The 20361-nt window shown below is 43.2% G+C and overlaps 1 protein-coding gene across 3 annotated transcripts in view; it reads left to right on the top strand.

The window, feature by feature from the left end:
• The first annotated feature begins 9631 nt into the window (after positions 1-9631).
• LOC144114784 (erlin-1-like) overlaps positions 9632-20361 on the top strand; it is a 48948-nt gene continuing 38218 nt past the window's right edge. Inside the window, exons 1-8 of one of the 3 annotated variants that reach the window (XM_077648731.1) lie at positions 9632-9789; positions 10556-10647; positions 10757-10779; positions 10867-10947; positions 11201-11247; positions 13263-13324; positions 14136-14276; positions 17251-17383. In XM_077648731.1, coding sequence (XP_077504857.1) covers positions 10563-10647; positions 10757-10779; positions 10867-10947; positions 11201-11247; positions 13263-13324; positions 14136-14276; positions 17251-17383 — 572 coding nt within the window. In that variant the 5' untranslated portion in view covers positions 9632-9789; positions 10556-10562. Of the gene's footprint in view, positions 9790-10263; positions 10466-10555; positions 10648-10756; positions 10780-10866; positions 10948-11200; positions 11248-13262; positions 13325-14135; positions 14277-17250; positions 17384-20361 lie in introns of those variants that run through there. The other 2 variants (XM_077648732.1, XM_077648730.1) reach the window with 2 other exon arrangements.

The following is a 20361-nucleotide window of genomic DNA, read 5'->3' as shown; positions in this document are numbered from 1 at the left end:
ATTCCACTGATTAGCACTACACATTAAAAAATTAAAGAAAACATTCCCCTATGCAGCTGGGTTTCGGTGACTCTTGGCTCCCTTCATAAGTTTATATATATATATATATATATATATATATATATATATATATATATATATATATATATATATATATATATATATATATATATATATATATATATATATATATATATATATATACCAAAAGTGATTTCTTGACACCTGATTGATACATATAAGATAAAGTCACCAGAAATTGAAAAACACGACAGGACGATTAAGAGCGATTAAGAGCATGGATAAGGGCTATATAAACGCTCTTCCTTGAGTTAATCCTGTTGAAAGTGCAGCGCTAGTCCTGTTCCCTTACTAGTCCGTGTTGCCATTTTTCGCTCTCATGTCTTTCACGAATACGCACCAACAAGCCCAGCTGCAAGTACTTCTGAATAAACATATCCTTTTTGTGTAACACAGCTTGCTTCAATTTTATCAAATCGTAAGGCATCTGCCCAGTCGCTTAGTTCAGATGCCATGCATGGAGCTGTAAGCTGTTCTGAGAGCCATACCCTAAGGCAATGTTTTTTGCGTGTGTTTGTGGAGGGAGGGTGAGCGTTTATTTGTAAGAAAAAGGTTACAAATAGTTGTCAGATTCCTGGAAAACAGTCGGCGCTAGGTGATATACCACACGGTTCAATTTTTGCCCGAAAATAGTTTCCAAGTCCGCGTCATGCAACGAGCTATTAACAAAAATAAAGTTATATGTGAACGCACAGCGGAATATCAATGCGCCGCAGAAAAAAAATGTGCGGGCTTTCAGGCAATATTGGGCGATAGTAAAGGATATTGAATAGCCAACATATATTCACAATCCGCAAACCTCTAACTTTCAGTTTTTAAACCTATTCACCCCTAGACTGTGTACCGGAAATGACATCATACATATATGGCACCTCTTTCTTCATTTCTTCTTTCACCCCCTCCTTCATCCCTTCCCTTACGGTGCGGTTCAGGTGTCCAACGATATATGATACAGATACCGCGCCATTTCCTTTCCCCAAAAACCAATTATTATTATTATTACATATATGCCAGCATTAAATCATGGGGCCAAAATCTTCAAAGGACGGTTTCACGTAGCGCTGCAGTTACACAAGAACGAACGAGCGCGCAGCACAGTCCCTTCATGAAGAACACGAACTCCTGCGCCCGTCGTAGTGTGATGAAGTCACGGAGGAGCAGAGAGGCCTTGCCTAGTCTAGAGGGTGTTGGCCGAGTTGTGGAAGGGGTCCTTTGATTAGACTTTGTATTTCATCAGTCTGAGCGATAGATAAGACAATATAAATACACGAGAAATGCATAAACAAATTTCATTGAATAATCAGCGGCGATAAAAGAGAGTACATCTTGGTTAAAATAAAAAAATAACGCAATGGTTACTTATTACGGACCTGCAGTAAAATAAAGCATGTTTTCGTAAGGTGGTTTTATACGAGTGGAAACTTGTTGTGGACGTAATGCTATTTGGCAACTTTTCCATAAATGTGTCGCAACAAAAGAGAATGATCCCCAGTTTCATCTTATGCTGAGTCTAGTCAAATATGTGGTCGATATTGTTCGCAGTGAGTACTTGCTGGTGCTGTTTGTTCTTTTTACTGAAGGACATGCAGTGGCATTGTGAATAAGCTTATGAAACATTCTCATTACATGGTACTTAATACAGGTGTTCAAAGGTAGTACACTGAGTAAAGGATGAGCAAATTTAACTTATGTTTGCCGGTTAAGGAAAAAGATTGTCCGTAGAGCAGTGTTTTGAGCGACTTCTATGGGGGCAAGGGTGCCATGATATGTGAACGCTTATTGCATATGTAATATGAGGGTGAATGAAGCTATAGTAGAGGGTGAGAAGGGTTTTTGTGGGAAACAGGTAGCGTAGTTTACAAAGGAGTGGAATTTGTCGGTAGATATTTAAAGTTAATTCTTGAACGTGTTTATGCGGCTGAAGTTGGCTGTCTTAAGTATACACCTAAAATCTTTGTGTGGTTTACACATTGCAGCCTGTGTGTACCAAACGCAATGCATGCATTACTGCAAGGGGTGTATTTATTGGCGCAAAAACAATATATTTTTTGTAGATTGCCTAATAGATGGTTTTGTTTTAACCAGGTTGAAAGCTTAGTTATCATTGTCTTTCGTATAGAGATCTTGTTCACCCTTGGCTGTTACAAAAATGTTACTGTCGTCTGCGTATAAGACACAGCATTCCGATAAGTAGGTGGGCAAATCATTAATATAACACAAAAAGAGGAAAGCACCCAGTATGGATCCTTGCGGCACACCACAGTTGGTTGCCAATTTGGAAGACTGAACGTTGTTCACGCTGACGTATCTTAAAGTACAGTAAGTAGTTTTATTAGTTTTGATGGTGTGCATCGAATTCCGTAGTTATTTAGTTCACTGTATAATATGTTGTGATTAAGCAAGTCAAACGCTTTGGTCAAATGGATGAATATGCCCATGGCGAGTAACCTTTATTCATTATTTCGCCTTATTTTCTCGACTATATTAAGTAGTACCACTTCACTTGATTTTCTCCTCATGTACCCATATTGTTCCTTTTCGTAGAACTGCTTTGCACAAAAAAATTGTCTAGTGATGAGAGCAATACTTTTCCGCCACTTTGGCTCAAGGCGATAATATTGATATTGAGCGATAGTTTCCGACGTGTAACTTGTGTCCTTTTTTTACAGTTTGGCGCAATTTTAGATATCTTAAGCTGTGATGGGCAATCGCCTGTCATGAACATATTCAAAACGTCGGTTAGCGGTTCACTGATATTAGGCGCACTTGTCTTCGAGGCATTTTGGGTTTCATAACTTGGTGTCTTGACGCGGGTCGGGCGCGTGATTACTGGTGCTGATATAAAAGTGTCGCTGTTCGAGTCCTTTCATGGTGGTGGGCCCTCTGGAGCTTGAGACTGAGCTGACTGCGTAGGTGTGCTTCCTTCTTGACTTGTAAACTGTGTATACGGTGGCGTCGAACTCCTGTCGTCCGTAACTGAAGCCTTGAGGCGGCGGTATGGTTCTTTCGAGTTGGTAAAACAACACAAAGCGTTGTGGTTGCAGAAAACCTTTACCGATCTTCCGTATAGCTGAGGGAGGAATTTCAATACGGTCAGGACGCTCGTGAAAAACTCTTTTTCTGTTATGTATTAGCTGGCCTCCACCTTTGACAGCTAGCGGCTCGAGAAGGGGATGACACGTTCTACTTGGTTCTTTTTTTGAATGAGTATGGCGCCTAGGGTAGGGTTGCTTACGTCTGTCTCCGAGTTTTCATTGAAGTGTACGAGAACCGGTTTGGATTCAAACAATACTGAAGCTTTTCGAAGGCTTCAACTGCCAGCTCTTCTCTTTTAAACGGCACGTCTGTATTCGTGAACTGATCGGAGGGCGCGTGGGAAATGCATAAAAAGATTGACAAAGCGTCCATAACACGCGCACAAAACCAGATATCCACGGACGGCTTCATTATCGGCAGGCTGCGGGAACTGAGTGTATTCTTCTCTTGCCGCAAGTATTTTACTATGTTTCTTGGCCTTAGGCCAGGACAATGCAAATCCTATGAGTTCCATTCGTCAGAATGGGCAATGGCGGAATACGTGGCTGGGTTCGTCACAGCGGAAGCTCAGCGAACGGCGCCCACTGGGGGTCCTCCACAAGTTTATTTTCCTGTGAATGCGGCTCCTTGAACCTTGGTGGACGGACGGTTATAAACTCGGGGTTATAAACTGGACACCAAAGCTTTTTTAACATTAAATTCACGATGCGCTGTCGTGTGCGATGCCCTTCCGAGAAAAAAAAGAATGTTGAAGTGCATTAATTTCATTATGCCGCGAGGTTCATGGAATTGCTTCCTCAACTTTAGCCTGCGCGCTGTGTCGTATATGACGCGAAGAATAATTTAGCACGCACTGTCAAACTATCGGCATATCACTTCATGCCGCTGGCGGCTTCAGGCATGTCACGCTGCCTTTGCGAAAAGACGCCAATCGATTCGCTCCTCTGCTGTGTCTTTAACATCTATAGTACACGGACATCAGGAGGGGCGCATACACGCTGTGTTGCTGCAGAGAGATTGGGACATGGCTCCTGCCTCGTTGTGACCAATGGCTTGATCCGGTGCGCTTGCACCGAGAATGTGCACGTCTTAACATCGCTTTTCCAACATCTCTAGTTAGCCAGCCATGATATGCATGCCAAATGCGTTGCAGAGCGAAGATCGAACGGCGGCGGAGAGGGCGGGAGAGCCAGGCTTCCGGTGGTCTGTCGGTAACCCCGGTCTCCTGGTAGACGATCCGGACTCGTTAAGTGCGATGAGTTATTCGAGGTAGTCATGCCACGATCAGACGTAGGTGTAAGTTATAAAGTCAACTGAGAACTCATGAAGTTTTTTTCTTGACATTTACTGTCAATTCGTTTGGAAACGCACGGTCCCACTCAAGTAAATGTAAAACGCATAGGAATCCGCCGCCGTGGTGGCTGAGTTAACCGGTTATGGCGCTCGGCTGCTGGCCCGAAAGACGCGGGTTCGATCCCGGTCGCGGCGGTCGAATTTCGATGGAGGCGAAATTCTAGAGGCCCGTGTACTATGCGATATCAGTGAACGTTAAAGAACCCCAGGTGGTCGAAATTTCCGGAGCCCTTCACTACGGCGTCTCTCATAGCCGGAGTCGCTCTGGGACGTTAAACCCCCTAAACTAAACTGAATAGGAATAGAATGGCGCCTGCCACCAGTAGGGGACTAACGCCTGATTGGCCCAAAAAGAAGAGGCGATAGAAAAAATACAAAAAAGAAAGAAAAGAAAGGCAACAGGGAAGGAAAAAAGGTATTCAGACGTGCTAAATGCTCTACGCGACAGCACTCATAGCCCGAAAAACACCACAGAGATGAGCGTTCTGCCATGGAAGACAGGACCTACATTCAAAAGTAGAAAAATACAAAAAAGTAATAATAGGTGCAAAAACCAGCGAATTCTCGGCACGCAGTGAGCTGCACAGATGCTGCACTAGCGGAAAAAAATATGAAAAAAATGGTAAGGTTGCGGGCGGAAGTGCGAAGGGCACGCCACCTTGATGAAGGATGGGCTTGTTTGTATTATATACCCGGACGCACGGCCACGCGAGGATAACGCTTTTTTATCGGTAGTCTGTCCAAACTTTTAGCATGCATGCGGTGAACGTAAAATGTGGGACAGTTCAAGACAAGATCATTGTTGTGGGCTTTGTCTGAACTGCGTGGGAAACATAACTATCTACATTCCTGCCCTGCTTGAGAGCATCGGGCTTGCAGGGTAGGCTGTGACAACCGCATGCTTGCTTACTTCGAGTACTGACTTCATCCGCTTGCTACTCCATCTTCTCCTTCACTTTTATACCCCCTCATCGCTTTCCCCCAGTTCAGGGAAGAAAACTGTTTTTTTTTCTTCCAATTAGAAACCTCCCTGTCTTTCCTTCTCTTCATCCCCCCCCCCCCCACCTTCCATAGGTTGCTGTTGGAGAGAAAAATGCAGCAGAGGCGGTTTCAAAGTAGCTGCGAAAGCTGAAGCATAACGAGGGCATTTTTCACAGATATAATAATTGTTTTTTTGGGAAAGGAAATGGCGCAGTATCTGTCTCATATATCGTTGGACACCTGAACTGCGCCGTAAGGGTAAACGGATAAAGGAGGGATTGAAAGAAGAAAGGAAGAGAGAGGTGCCGTAGGGGAGGGCTCCGGAATAATTTCGACCACCTGAGGATCTTTAACGTGCACTGACATCGCACAGCACACGGGCGCCTTAGCGTTTTGCCTCCATAAAAACGCAGCCGCCGCGGTCGGATTCGAACCCGGGAACTCCGGATCAGTAGCCGAGCGCCCTAACCACTGAGCCACCGCGGCGGGTTTCACAGATATGTTAGGTGCTAGTTCCTCGCTCGTCTATGAAAAATATTCGTTTTTTTCTGTCCTGGTTAGCAGAGTGCATTAGCAGTTTTTGTTTTTGAGAGTTTTCGCTCTCCGAGAACTGAAATTCGCTGGTCACTTGTGACAGTATACCCCACAATTTCCATGCCGAACAAATATCACACCATTCCTATAAATGCCACAACGCCACCAGCCGTGTTATGCGTGCAAGTGGGAAGCTCGTTTTGGTAGTTGAATGCCATTCGTTTTATAAATCAGAAGCATGGAAGCGCGCCAGACACGTGGATAATAATAATAATAATAATAATAATAATAATAATAATAATAATAATAATAATAATAATAATAATAATAATAATAATAATAATTGGTTTTTAGGGAACGAAATGGCGCAGTATCTGTCTCGTATATCGTTGGACACCTGAACCGCGCCGTAAGGGAAGGAATAAAGGAGGAAGTGAAAGAAGAAAGGAAGAAAGAGGTGCCGTAGTGGAGGGCTCCGGTATAATTTCGACTACCTGGGTATCTTGCACTGACATCGCACAGCACACGGGCGCCTTCGCGATTTGCCTCCATAAAAACGCAGTCGTCGCGGTCGGGTTCAAGCCCGGGAACCAGACACGTTAATAAGAACGCCAAGGATGGAGGCCCATGTCCCCTGCTTCCTTGTCACCGTTCTTGTCGTTTGTTTTTAGCCCGCACAACTTCTTCATTCAGAGAATGTGACCAAAGACTGCGAAGAAGATTCGGCGCTAAATGCAGACGCGCAGTCCTGTGTAGCACGCGCTTGTATGCCTGGAAGTAGCTGACACGCTTCAGCAAAAAAAAAAAATAATTGATAGAAGTTCGAGGGGCGCACGAAGCGTTAACCGGAGGGCAATATGATTGCTGCGTTCCTGATGAGCCAGGTTATATTCAACATAGAATGAGGGTGACCAACTCCAAAAAGGTCTGCCGATATTAACGCTTAGATATCTGCTGTTTGTCTGTCTACCTGGCAATGAGGACGGCAACATTCAAAAGAAGAGGTAGTGAAAAAGCTGGGTTCAGAACTTTTTGCCAGGGAGGCCATCAACATTGTACCAATGTATAAAAAAAGATTGATTTTGTTTTGTTTGAATAGCGTCGTAAAAACTTCACTGCAGGTCGCCAGGAGATGCGATAATCGATGATGATACTGCGGATTTAATATATTGTCGAGCTCAGCTTAATAAGTTGTCATCAAAGCGCCGGCACAACGTAGACCGTCGGGTGCGTTCCTTCAGATGATAGTCCATAGCAGATGACTGCCGCCTTACGTTCCAGTCAGACCTTATCCTGGTACTCTGTGGTTGTGCCTAGAGCGCGCTGTTGTGTTGCACGATGCAGGCTACCTGGGTACAGCGGAGCACTGCTTCGAAACACTCTGGTACGATGACGGGTATCAGTCTATGAAGAGCCGCTAATACATAAGCACACGTCGTCGTCAAAGATAGCGATTGCTATTTCAAAGTGACAATCAGGAGTAAACCTGCTTAGGAGGACCACGATAGGCCATTACAAGTGGTGAGAGTACGCTGTCTTATGGTGCACCACGGGACACACAGAACTTTCTGGCCCGTCGGCAACGTGAGCTTTTATAAAACACTCATACACAAAACTACGCGAGTGTTTAATTAAACACCCACTATTAACCACCGTATGCGGGGGTAAAATGATAAGAGCGCTGCATCAACTGCTTCCCGTCTAATCTGGAAGGAGCGCAAGGCGTTTTTGAGCGAATGGCAGGAACTACAGAAAGACTTGCAGTGCTGTCAACTGCTGAGCGGCGTCGGGAAAACCGCTCATTAGGTTCGGAGAGAAGCGCAATATTTGCAACCTGGCGTCAAGGCGTGAATGCTCATCCGTTCCATCAGAGAAAGGCAGAAGGGGCGGGATTGGCTGTGAGCGCACACCAATCCTCTAACCCCGTTACTTGAGTAGGTCTTGTGGATGTGCTGTCTATTTTCCAAGCCCATAGAGACGGGATTTGAATGCGCATGCTCCTTTGTCAAGCCGTGTTCCATGGCAAGCCGAGCACCAGGCCGGGTCATAGCTTGTACCCATTTTGAGAAAACCGGTGGTAACCGGCCGCCAGTAGGATTCGAACCCACCCACCTCCCGAAGCCGAGGTGGGTGCTCTACCACGAGGCCACAGCTGCGGTGGTTAAAAACAAATGGCCTTCTACCGCACGATGCGGATTTAACGTTGTTGACGGCGGAACTTATCGCTGATCCGTCAGAGCAACTGTGGCCAAGACTCTTTACCCAACCATCTCACCCAGAAGAGCCGAGCACTCAGCCGGGGGAAATCTTGTATCCATTAAAAACCGGTGGGTACCCGGTGGCACTGGGGATCGAACCCAGCACCTCCCGAGTTGACTTAACGAATCAGAGATAAGTTCCGCCGTCAAGCAACCCAAAATCCGCCTCGTGCGGTAGAAGCCCATTTGTGGCCTTTTTTTTTCTCAGGGTGGGGTCAAAGACCCGTTTCCCAAGCATTTCACCCTAAATGAGCCGAGCACCAGGCCAGGGGAAAGCTTGTACCCATTGTATAGCCGGTGGGTATCCGGCGGCAGTGGGGATCGAACCCCGCACCTCCCGCATGCGAGACGGAAGCTCAACCACTTGCTCAACCACAAGCTAAAATATTTCAAGCTTTGATTCAAAGCAGCTGGAAAGCGAAGAAATTTAGCACAGTTGAGCAGTACAAATTTTAGCCGTATTCGGGGTATTGCGTGTACAGGTAGCTCCAATACGAAAAATTATACGCATTCAACAATGGTTGCTCCCTTATAAGTACGAGCAGAGGAGGCGCTAGCTGGCATGAGAGTAGAGCACACGTTTTTTTTTTTTTTCGGAATAGTTTTCCTCTGGACGGATAATGCCCATGGGACATTTTCATCGTATTAAAAACCAGCGCTAAACCACAGACAGCGGACGAGATGAGACACACGGAAGGCGCTGAACTGCCTTCCGTGTGTCTCGTCTCGTCCTCTGTGTTTTTTAGTGTAAGTTCAGCGCCTTCCGTGTCTCTCGTCTCGTCCTCTGTGTTTTTTAGTGTAAGTTCAGCGCCTTCCGTGTCTCTCGTCTCGTCCTCTGTCTGTGTTTTTGAGCGCTGGCTTTTAATACGATCGATCACCACCAACTCGCCCAATCCTCAGTTCTTATACAGGACATTTTAAAATTGATTTCTGAAGGAACGACAGAATTCGTTCTTATCTTCGAACTGGCTGTTCTCGTTCCCTTTTCATTTTTCTTTTTGGTTGTGGAGGTGCGCCTGTGTGTGTCCCTTTGTGCCTGTGTGGTGAGAAGTAAGGAAAACACTAGCTCTTTCGGGCCACATATGCCGAAAACAGGACATCCAGTATTCTGCGTCTTAATAGTGAAGAGTTGGAAAAATTTTCCGCCTCAACCGCTGACTCTTTTGCTGCAAAGCTGCTCACAGAGCTTGCGTACTTTGGTAACTTTTGTCTTTTAGAAAGTTTGGCAACGGTATTTACGTGGTTCAGTCGCGCATAATGCAAACTCGAAATCGTCTGCGCCGAAATCGACGAACCTAAGGAGGCTATAATAACTATTATAACCTCCTTGGATAAACCGAAAGCTCCCAGTGCACGGTTGCTGCCCGGAGAGCGCCGGTGGCGCCTTTAAACGACCCGTGCATCTTGCAGCACTCGCCTCGGCGCCTTCCGCGTCGTAGCACTTTTCCCTTCAGACAACGACGGCGAAAACCTGGCGTTGGCGGCTTTCGGTTCGTCGATCACGGGGCAGACAATCACGGGTTTGCATCATGCGTGGCTGAACCAGGTAAGTACCGTTGACACACTTACTACGAGAGAAAAGTTACCGTAATATACCGAAGCTCTGTGCGCAGTGCCACAGTAAACGAGCCCATGGCCCATGGTTGAGGCGGGAAAATGTTTAAAAGTCTTCACGATAAAGGCATAAACATGCACAAGACTTCAATGGGCCCTATGAAAGTGCAGTCCTCCCGAAAATTCAAACTTAAATTTATTGCTATAACCTGGACTGGATTTTTACGGTTATGTTTGAAAATCTGCATCAGAAAAAGGCAGGGAAGCCCAACTGTAACAGCTCCGGCGATAACTACATTTGTTATCTGCCGAAAAATTTCTAGGAATTCTGTTTAAAAGGTTACCACCATTGAAACGGCACGGGTCGTATCACTAAGCCGCAAAGCCGCACTGTGTTATAACTTTGTACCAGTTGTAGTACTATGTAGGCAACAATAGGGAGCATTATCCATTTCTAGCCAAAACGAGACACATTTATGTCGCAGCAGCGGGAGTGCAAGCTCACGTGAATGTTACGGAGTTGTTTTTGTTATGTTCTTGCTTCGGTAGAGTTTGTAGATGCGGCTTGTTCTTAAATCTAGTCCCGTGTGTCCAAGTGTAATGCACATTTAACTGTTTTTGGTGGGTACCGAGCCTAAAGTTGCTGTGGCGTGAGAGATCTTTTACTGGTGAGTTCCTGTGTCTGTGCCCCCTTCTCGAGGGAAATGCAGATAAATCGGCATGCAGAACGCAGATTTATGTGTGGCACTATTTTACAGGTGTACAATGCCCAACTCAGGAGTCGCAGCCTTAACGTGTGCATTTGTGTTGTTCCTTGTTGTCAATTTTTCACTGCACAAAATCGACGAAGGTAAGCCACAGGGCGGCATTTCGACCGTCAGTTGCCGTGGGCGTCTTGCACTGATGCGAAAATAGTAGCACTTGTCATGTTTCAAAGCTTTGGACCTCGTCTTTTCCAGGCCATGTTGGTGTTTATTACCGGGTGAGCTGCTGAGCTGCTTTTGAATTCATTGGCAGTCTGATGGCCGCGCCGTATTGCCTAATTAATGTGTCATGTTTTCTTTCCAAGGGAGGCGCACTGCTTAAGCAAACTAGTAATCCAGGTTTCCATATGATGGTACCATTCATTACAACTTACCGATCAATCCAGGTAGGTTTGTCTAAAACATTTTGTACGATAGCATAGTTGTAAACGATCGTTGATGCGACCCATTATCTAGGACATCTTTGCCGGTGCACAGAAGTAATTGCGTGTATTCAGGCATGGTGGAACCACATGTGATAATTCGTTTTCGGCAGTGTGTGTATTATTGTTGCCTTTGAATGGCGTCGTTAAAATTCATTTTGATTCGTTTTGCAACTTCGCATGCAGAGCCCAGAATAGCGTTTGTCTTGTTTTTCAGGTGACGCTTCAGACAGACGAAGTAAAAAATGTTCCATGTGGTACCAGGTGCGTTGAAAATCACTGAAAAGCTGTTCATGCCCATCAGAAGTGTGTGTGTATCCGCCGCGGTTGCTCAGTGGCTGTGGCGTTCGGCTGCTGAGTCGAAGGTCGTGGAATCGAATCCCGGCCGCGGCGGCCGCATTTCGATGGGAGCGGAATGCGAGAACGCCCGGGCTCAGTGCGGTGTTAATGCAGAATAAGGAACGCCACGTGGTCGAAATTAAACCAGAGACCCCCGCTAGGGGATTTCTCATAGCTCATGTGCAGCTTTGATACATTAAACCCCTCATACCACAGGAAGTGTGTATAGAAAATTGTGTATGTGTGTATGCCTGCATTATTGAATGGGTAGTGCTCCATTGCATTTAATAATGCCTTCATGCAGGTCTATGATGAAACTTATCCTTTGTTTGTACCAAAAATGTAGCCGCTGCATGCATTGCATCAAAACGCTTCAGTTGCAGCCAGAACTGCATGTTGTGCCTGCTAATGCTATGGGCGGCAGACGAGGTCTAATGGTGCTGGGCGTTGTACCAGGAGTTGGAAAACAAAGTGAATACTGAATCATTAATCGTAGCTCATCCCCACTTGCAGTCACAGCTGCAGTTTTTAAGGTTTTCCTTGTCGGGCTTTGTTTACATGTTTGTGGTCTTAAAAGAGGAACAGAGGACAATAGGTGTCGGAGAAGCATTGTTGGGCTTAATAGGCAAAGCTCTACTATGATGAATACCTGGGCAGATGAGTGCCATCTCGGGCAGCCATTTGTTTCCCCCTGTGGTGTTTTGTTTATAGTTGGGGGCTGTACCTTGACAATGCATAGAAGTGTATTATGGTTCCGTAACAGGTGTCAGAGAAAAGTTTGAAAAGTGTGGGATGGGTTAATATCTTACTAAAATGTTAACTTTTGTGGCCTTTTATTTAGGTGTGTGCAAATATTCGAACATTTCAAATAGCAGATCAAATACCATCCTAATTAATTTCCTCAATGAATCAAACAGTGCACTTTCAAAATTATTTGACACGAATCGAATATGGTCTGAAGTTTCCTAATAATTTTGGATGATAGGCACAAGGTTCAAATATGGCACGCCGTAGTTTTCTTCGACTGTTTCAAAGTGTGACCCACTCCCAACACTGCACCGCAAGCTGCCATGATTGATTTGTGCATTCAGTGCAACGACGGGGTTCATTTGTGTGACTGTGTTCATGATTCTCATATGTACTGTCTGCAAGACTGGTTCAGCCAGTTTCAGCTCAGTATCAGAGGTGATGGCCAATAACTAAAGGCAAAATAAAGGTAATTTTCTTATCCATATGACATGATGATCACGGAGTTAATATACCGACTTCATGTTGCGTGTCCCCTGGTGGATATTTTTGTTGTAGCATTCGACAGCTACAGGTTTAACTCCATGAGTTATAGCACTGCCGCTAGAGCTTGGCTGTTTTGCATGAATATTTGTTTGTACAAATATTCGCTCAAGTAGTGAATAGTATACGGATATTCGATTCATGTCCAATTCAGTTTCAACTCCACTATTAGTATTTGATTTATTTGATTCGGCACTGAAGCAAGGCAATTTGCATTCGATTTGGTATTGAAAAAGCACAGTTCACACACCCCTACTTTATTTCAGTCTTTGCTGTGTAAAATGGATGGGCAGTCTCCAGGCTTGCTATTACTGTGTCACATAAGGCAGAAATTTTTAGTTCAAACTTTTTTGAGCCACTTTAGTGTTAGCTGAAATGGCCCTTGTGGTTTTTCTTGAGGATAAAAGAGTTTTTGGAGTTTGTGCTTATTTCAGTGATGGCAGATTAAAGGCATTCATTGCACTGAAAGGGATAGAGCAACCTGAATCATGTTTGTGCTTTTCTTGTGTTTAGTTGTTGAATTTGCCTGTAGTGTGATGTGTGCACGAGAAAACAAATGGTATATATCTGAGCATAACCATGTTGATGCTAGCAATTTTCTTATATTTTTTGCTCTGTACATATGTAGCTAATGTGATGTTTAATTGCAGTGGTGGTGTCATGATCTACTTTGACAGAATTGAGGTTGTAAATATCTTAAGCCCAGACAGTGGTAAGATGTTCTCATTTCTTTCTTTTTTCTTTAGCATTGTCTTCATCAGTGTCTTGATGCAGCAGTACAGAGTTCTCTATGCTTTAGAGAAATTTTGAGCATTATGGGACAGTTTAGAAGAACTTCTCTTTGGGCTAGATGGTTAATAGCACTTGTCCTACGTCGTTCTTCTACTGTGTGTGTGTGTGTTTTTCGGCGCTACTGTTTTCCTTCATGGGGCAGTTTTTTATTGCACTTTCATTTGATATATCAAGCTGTTGTTAACTTTTCTCTGTTAGTATTACAATATAATGAAGTCAGCAATGTAATCCACTTGACGAATAAGAATATTAAGCAAAACTGCAGCGAAGTGTTGTGTGAAATGGAATTATCATTGCTCAGTAATTGTTTTTTTCCTAGATCATTTTCAGTGTTTCGAACATAGAAAATTTTTTTGCACTTGTCTTATAAAGTGTTGCTCTATGGTGGACGTCCTTGGCCCTCCAGAGTAACAGCTTCAATCTTATGAATTACCCGGGCTTTGACATCTGCCTGTATGCCGTGAAAACATGGGCAAAAACCATGTACATGTAAATGTGTTGCTATGACTATTTGACTATTGGCTTACTCAAGGAGCCCTAACTATCTATAGCTGTCATATCTAGTTCGCCGCTTACAAGCTTGTCTGCATTATCAGGAAAGGATAAGTGCAATGTTTGCAGAGTGTATTGTGGTGCATTTCATTGAAATTGCTGTATAGTTGAAACTATTGCAGTGCGAGAAATGAACTCCATGAGGCTTCATGATGACCTAAAAGCTTCTTCGTCACCAGAAACCTCTCTTTCAGTTTATGATATGGTAAAGAACTACACTGCTGACTACGACAAGACTCTAATCTTCAACAAGGTGCACCATGAACTAAATCAGTTCTGCAGTGTTCACAATCTCCAGGAGGTTTACATAAACCTATTTGGTAAGTTGTTTGCCTGTTAGCTGTAGGCATCATTCACTTGGAAAAATTTGTCAAATTAGTATGAAGTAGAGAGAGGGGCCTTCTGCTGTTTATTAAATAGTGAGAAATTGCTAGATTTTTGCCATTTTATATGCATTTCAATTGTAGCCTTTTCTAGGTGTCTCATGTTTTACTCGTAGCCCAAGGTCACCATCCTGGAATTGTGGCGGTTCAGATAAGAACTGTCCATTGCAGGGCTAGTGTACATTGTCAACTTGGGAATGAACACTGACTGTAGCTAACTGGGGTCTGTGTTGAGAGAGTTAATGAGTGGACAGCTTCTTACATCCCAAAACAATGCTCTGGGCTCTGACGCACTTTCAAACCCGACCGCGGCGCCTGTGTTTCGATGCAGGCAAAACACTAGGCGCCCGTGTGCTGTGCAATGTCAGTGCACGTTAAAGATCTCCAGGTGGTCAAAATTATTCGGGAGCCCTCCACTACAGCACCTCTTTCTTCCTTTCTTCTTTCACTCCCTTCTTTATCCCTTCCCTTATGGTGCGCGCATCACTGTTCAGTGGTTCAGATGTCCACCGATCTGTGAGACAGATGCTGCGCCATTTCCTTTCCCCAAAAACCAATTTTCATCTAATTTTTTCTGAAGCACTGTGTAGTGGAGGGGTGCAGATTAAGTGTAACCACCTGGTGTTCATTAGTGTACAAAAAAATTCGAATACACAGGCATTTTTTGCATTTTGCCATCATCTAAAAAGATTGAACCTGCAAAATTCTCTCCAGCATTCGAAGGCTTTGTACGCTGTGGCGGGTGTCATTCAAAAATTTCAACCTTAGTGTTGAAAAAAGATAAGCATTTAAAAGCCTACTTGACAAAAAACTTTGCTCGGGCTAATTTCGTTGCAGTTACGCAGGATGTGTAAAGGAAGTAGTAATTGTGGCTGAGTGGCACAGCCGTGAAACATAGTTTTTTTTTTATTTTGAGGCTTCTGAAATGCACCATAGGAGATGACTTAAGATCTTAGTGGTGGGCCACACACTTGCCCGGCAAGGCATACGGGACGTCAGATTGCGAACCACCTTTGCTCATTGCAAGCCCTCTCTTAGACTTTCACTGTGGGCCACCTTGCTTGGAAGTCATATATTTGAAAGCATCTGGTTTGTTTTTTGTCACTGTCATCATTGTTCCTGCATGGAGCATTGTGTGCTAATATACAAATGGCATCTATATTCTCAGATGGCAAGAAGCTGAGATGGCAGGTGCAAACAAGTTATATTGATGCACTAATGAAGCATGTTTGCATTTTGCATATGTTATGTTTACTAATGTCTTGTAGGTCTTTCTTTAGTGCTGTTTATGGGGCTACTGGTTGGATCGTTCCCTCATTTTCACTATGTACACAAAAAATTGTGCGAGCTGATACAGCAGGATGGGCAGCCATCAAGCAAAGTAAAGTTTCAACACTCTGCGCAATATTCTTTGAGCTTCTGTCTTGTAACATTGTGACCAATGTCCTGAATGTCTGTTAGACGTCTGTGCAATGCAGAAGGGCTCTAGGGCAAAACATGTGTCAAATGCTTCATTATACCACTGGAAATTAAGTGCAGGAGCTCATAATAACACTGATGGCATTGACACACTATTGTTAAACCAGTTTATTGTGTCATTGCCAAAGGTGTTTCGTGGTAAAAAATCAACAAAAAAAATACTGGAGGTGTGGCAGCGAAGCAAAGCTGAATTATTTTTATTTTCGCTGTTTATTATCATTTCTTTTTTGTTACAGATGCCACCTTAGCCTGCTTTTTTATGCTTTTGTTATTACTTTTCCTTCAGTTAAAGGTCTCAACTTTCATTTTCCTTTTTACGGCCGTCCACTTTGTTTTCCTTGAGAGCTAGTTTTCATGCCGAGTCCCTTGGCATGTAGTGTTTAGTGCCCAAATTCATACAAATTTGATAATCAAGCATGACACTGAGGCACCTGTCAATGGCTCAGACTGGCACTCATAATGTACCAAACTGGTGTCATTCACTTCGGTGAACAAAACTACGGATCAATCAGTGCAGAAGCATATTGCACTAACACATGGGTAAAATCACCGGTACTGAAAGTGCACTAGTGACAGTTTTGATTTGGTCATGCGAAGTTACAAGCTTACTACATTTAGCTTTGACCACCTGAAGGAAGAGCATTATTCTGAATGACTGATGCTTCAGCAAGATGTGCATCAACAGATAAAGAACAGAGTCCTTGGATTTCACGCATGTGAGATTATCCCTATACAACAATAGCTACAAGCTACAAATGTGGAGCACACTTTGTAGAATGCAGCACTTCATTTTCTGGTACTGTCATTAGAATTAGAGTCATAATATATGTAATATATATGTAGACAGGGTCATAATATATGTAAAATGTGATAAAGACTCAAACATCTGCAAGAACACGTATGGTAACTTTGGTTAGGTGCATTTAAATGCCTTATATACAATAATGTTTTGCTTGGTGTTATGGTTTGCAATCTATTGGTGCGGATGTCCCTGACCAGGGCGAACAGTTTCCAATTCCTTTGTCACTTCCAGTGGCCAGTAATGACTACCATTGTTTTCAGCGTTGGTATCTAAAGCGACAGATTTTGTGGGTAATTTCTGACACACTCGCTTGTACTTTGAGCATAGTAACTCACACTAAGCATTTCCAGTAGCTGTGATGGCTTGAGTGGTCTTTGCATGTTGCATGAAATTTCAGTCCAGTGGGCCTTTGATGCCTTGACTAATGTTTTGCTAATTTATTTTGTTCTATGCACTTAATCAGTCTCAAATAGTTTTATTATTATATTGAAACAGATCAAAGCATGAGATTTAAATTTACATTTTTGCAATGGAAGTTCAAGGAACCGGAATTTTCTTATGCTCTTTTCATGACTTTTTTTCTGATTATGCACATTCTTTCTTTACATAACTTTTCTGCTTTTATTTCAGACCAAATTGACGAGAACCTGAAGACTGCCTTGCAAAGGGACCTGAATGTGATGGCACCCGGCCTGTTTGTGCAAGCAGTGCGAGTGACAAAGCCAAAAATCCCTGAAACTATCCGACGTAACTACGAGATGATGTGAGTTATATGCAGGGGCTGGTTGTAGCGTATTATTTAGCAGTTGTGTTCAGTGTAGCTTCTTCCTTAGAGAGACTACTGTCTGGCATTTAGCAAAGCGCCTGTGCTAGCATTTTTATTTGTTTTGCATTGCCGTGGGCAATTTTAAGCTTCACAATCTATTTCAGATTGTATGCTTTAGACTTTTGCTGTATTGGTGTTACAAGAAATGGTTTGTTCAGCTGGCGATATATATTAAGACTTAACTGTTTTTTTGCTTTGGGTTGAGTCTGAATTACAGGGGATTTACTGCTTCCCGAATGCATGCAACTTTGACAGCAGCTTATTTTCAGCGTAAAGTATTACTCAGCTCAAAATAATTGAAATCTTCAACGTGCTACAGTTCTGCTCTAAGGTGACCCCTACTTATGCTAGGAAAGTGCTCACTGTACGCCCATTTTAATAAGCATGTACATTATCGTGTGGAAGGTGAATTACATTTATTTGATGAGTTCAGTTTATGTATAGATTAAGACTAAACCGTGTAGTTTCTGCTCTTCCTGGCCAAAAATTTCAACTGCCTCAGTCTTGCTTGAAGAGACTTCTCAGCATTCATCCTGTATCGAGCTCCTTCAGATGACCTAACTTTATTCTTCCATTTGGCTAATGTCCCTTCTCCGTCTCATTTGAACTCATGCGTAAGGCAAGTTACACATACTTATGAGTCATGATCTGCTATGCAAGCCACATGAACTGATGCACTCTCAAGGCTTACCAGAGCTGATACTGTTTTGGGGTTTACAATGCAAATCTTTGTATGTACTGAGCAGGAAAGAGTCCTTGTAATGAGACACCTCTTTTTCTGTTGTTTTATGTTACAAACACTGCAGCTATTATCTAGACTGCACATTTAGTGCAGTAAATGATGACAAAAAATGAAACTAAATGGAAGGTTGTTGTATTATCCAACCTCTTGTCAGAGATCGTTTGCTTTGGTTTAAGCTTACTGAGGCTTAATTAACATCACATATATGCGATCTCATTAATTTTGAAGCTTATAGTTCGATTATGATTTCAGGTGTAAGTGAGTAAACTTGTGATTTAGTCCATCCACTCTTGCAGAAAATAGATAATGTGTTAGGTGTTGAACTGTTGCCAGTACTGAACACTTGAATCATTGAATTGATCTTTATAAACTTCCGAGAAGTATGGCGGCTGCACATGTGTACACGTGCACATGTGAGGGCTTAGAACTTTTTTTTATGTACAGAGATATGTACTAGATCGTTAAATGCAGTGTTTTGGTTGCCTTGTGCTTTGTTGTACATGAATTGGTGCTATGTTGACAGTATAGATATAAGTTGTAGGAGTGGGAGAAGTTTTGCTTTGTATTTTATCTGTTCTGTTGTGTTGCACTTAGACTGTGAAACCATGCAGCTCTGGGCTGTTCAGAATTTTTTTTTTCACTTGGGATGTCATTTTAGGTGATTTAGGTGAATAAATCACAAAACAATGATTTCATATTGTGCTGCAGTTTAACCTAGGAGTTTGAGTTTCAGTGGGTCATTTTCTGGAAAAGGGAAGAATTTTTAAAATTGAAATATTGTGTTTGGCATAAGGTTAGAAATAATGAGGCTCGCAGTCTTCTTTGCGGCTTTCATGTTGATGATGCAGTGTTAAGTCCAGAGATCTTTGGATTGCTTCGAAAGGTAAGCTGTGAAATCTCCAGAGCTTTCCATAATTTTGTGTGTCCATTTTAAAACAGTTCATTGTTTTGAAAGCTATGGTGCTATCTAGATTTGCATTGGCTGCAGGAAAAAAAATAAAAACTGGCCATATTTTTGGTGTATGCAGCAGAAATGTTCGCTGTTATTTGAGGTGGTAACAGTTCGTAAATTTATTTAAAAAAAAAATTGGGGGTTTGCAAACATTCGAAATTTCGAATACAAATCGAATGTTTCATATTTGGTTCATATTCGTATTCGAGAAATTGGTATTCGAGAATTTCCGAATATTCGAAAATTCCCGAATACTCTACAGCAATCGTATACCGCGCCGACTTTCGTAAATTCGATTGTGGCAAAACAGCAATATCTTGGCAAATTATCTGAATGTAGAGTTTAAAGTTCCAGGAAAATGATACAAAGGCCCTGATCTCTCTCTTCTCCACCGTTTATCGCATAGACCGATTGCATTCCGATGCCACTAGGTTTGACCTCGTGTGCAATTCTGCAAGTGGGCTTTCCCACATACCACACGTTCTGTGAACAAGATGGGGTATGATCCACTTCTAACAATTGCGACGCGAAAGCGCGTTTATTTTTTTATCCTTCGATAATATGTTATATAATTAATGCGCACACCCATGGCATTTGTTCTGGCACCTTAATAACTCTCTGAGTGTGACCTCCACCATCTTGTATTGGTCAAATACGCAATGTGGGAAAGCCTACTTGCGGAATTTCGCGCAAGGCTCCCGGAGGGGCTAGTCGAGGTGTCACAACATGGCAAGCGATCCTGTAAAAATCCATCCTATTGCATGGTACACTGGGACCCATGCACCTCTTAAGTGGGCATAACGGCAGGTGTGACAACGTTCAAAGGCCCCCTGTCACTATGTAAAAAAAAAATAACCTGGCCGTGTAGTTTTGGTTTCTGAGCTTCGCCGCTCACCCATGTCAATGGCAATTGAATGTCGGCCCACGCATTCGCCAGTAGTCCAATCTCAGCTCCGTGCGGCTTTCAGGTGCCGACTGACGCGTCGCTGGTCTTTTTTTTTTTTCCTTTTTAGAAGCACTTGCCATTCCGACGTCAGTGTGCGTTCCCATCTCGCTTACGTTCGCAATGTCTTCCAGCATGCCGAAACTCGGTGCTCGTCACGGTCTTATTACAGGTGTTTGCACGATAGAGCCACCTCATAAGACTACATACCGCATTTTTGAAATTTTTTTCTTTGTCGGGGCCATGGGCATTTTATAAATCGGCCTTCGAATAGCTCG

Source organism: Amblyomma americanum, chromosome 1, assembly GCF_052857255.1.
Source record: "Amblyomma americanum isolate KBUSLIRL-KWMA chromosome 1, ASM5285725v1, whole genome shotgun sequence".
NCBI lineage: Eukaryota > Metazoa > Arthropoda > Arachnida > Ixodida > Ixodidae > Amblyomma > Amblyomma americanum.
This window is presented reverse-complemented; position numbering and strand designations above follow the sequence as displayed.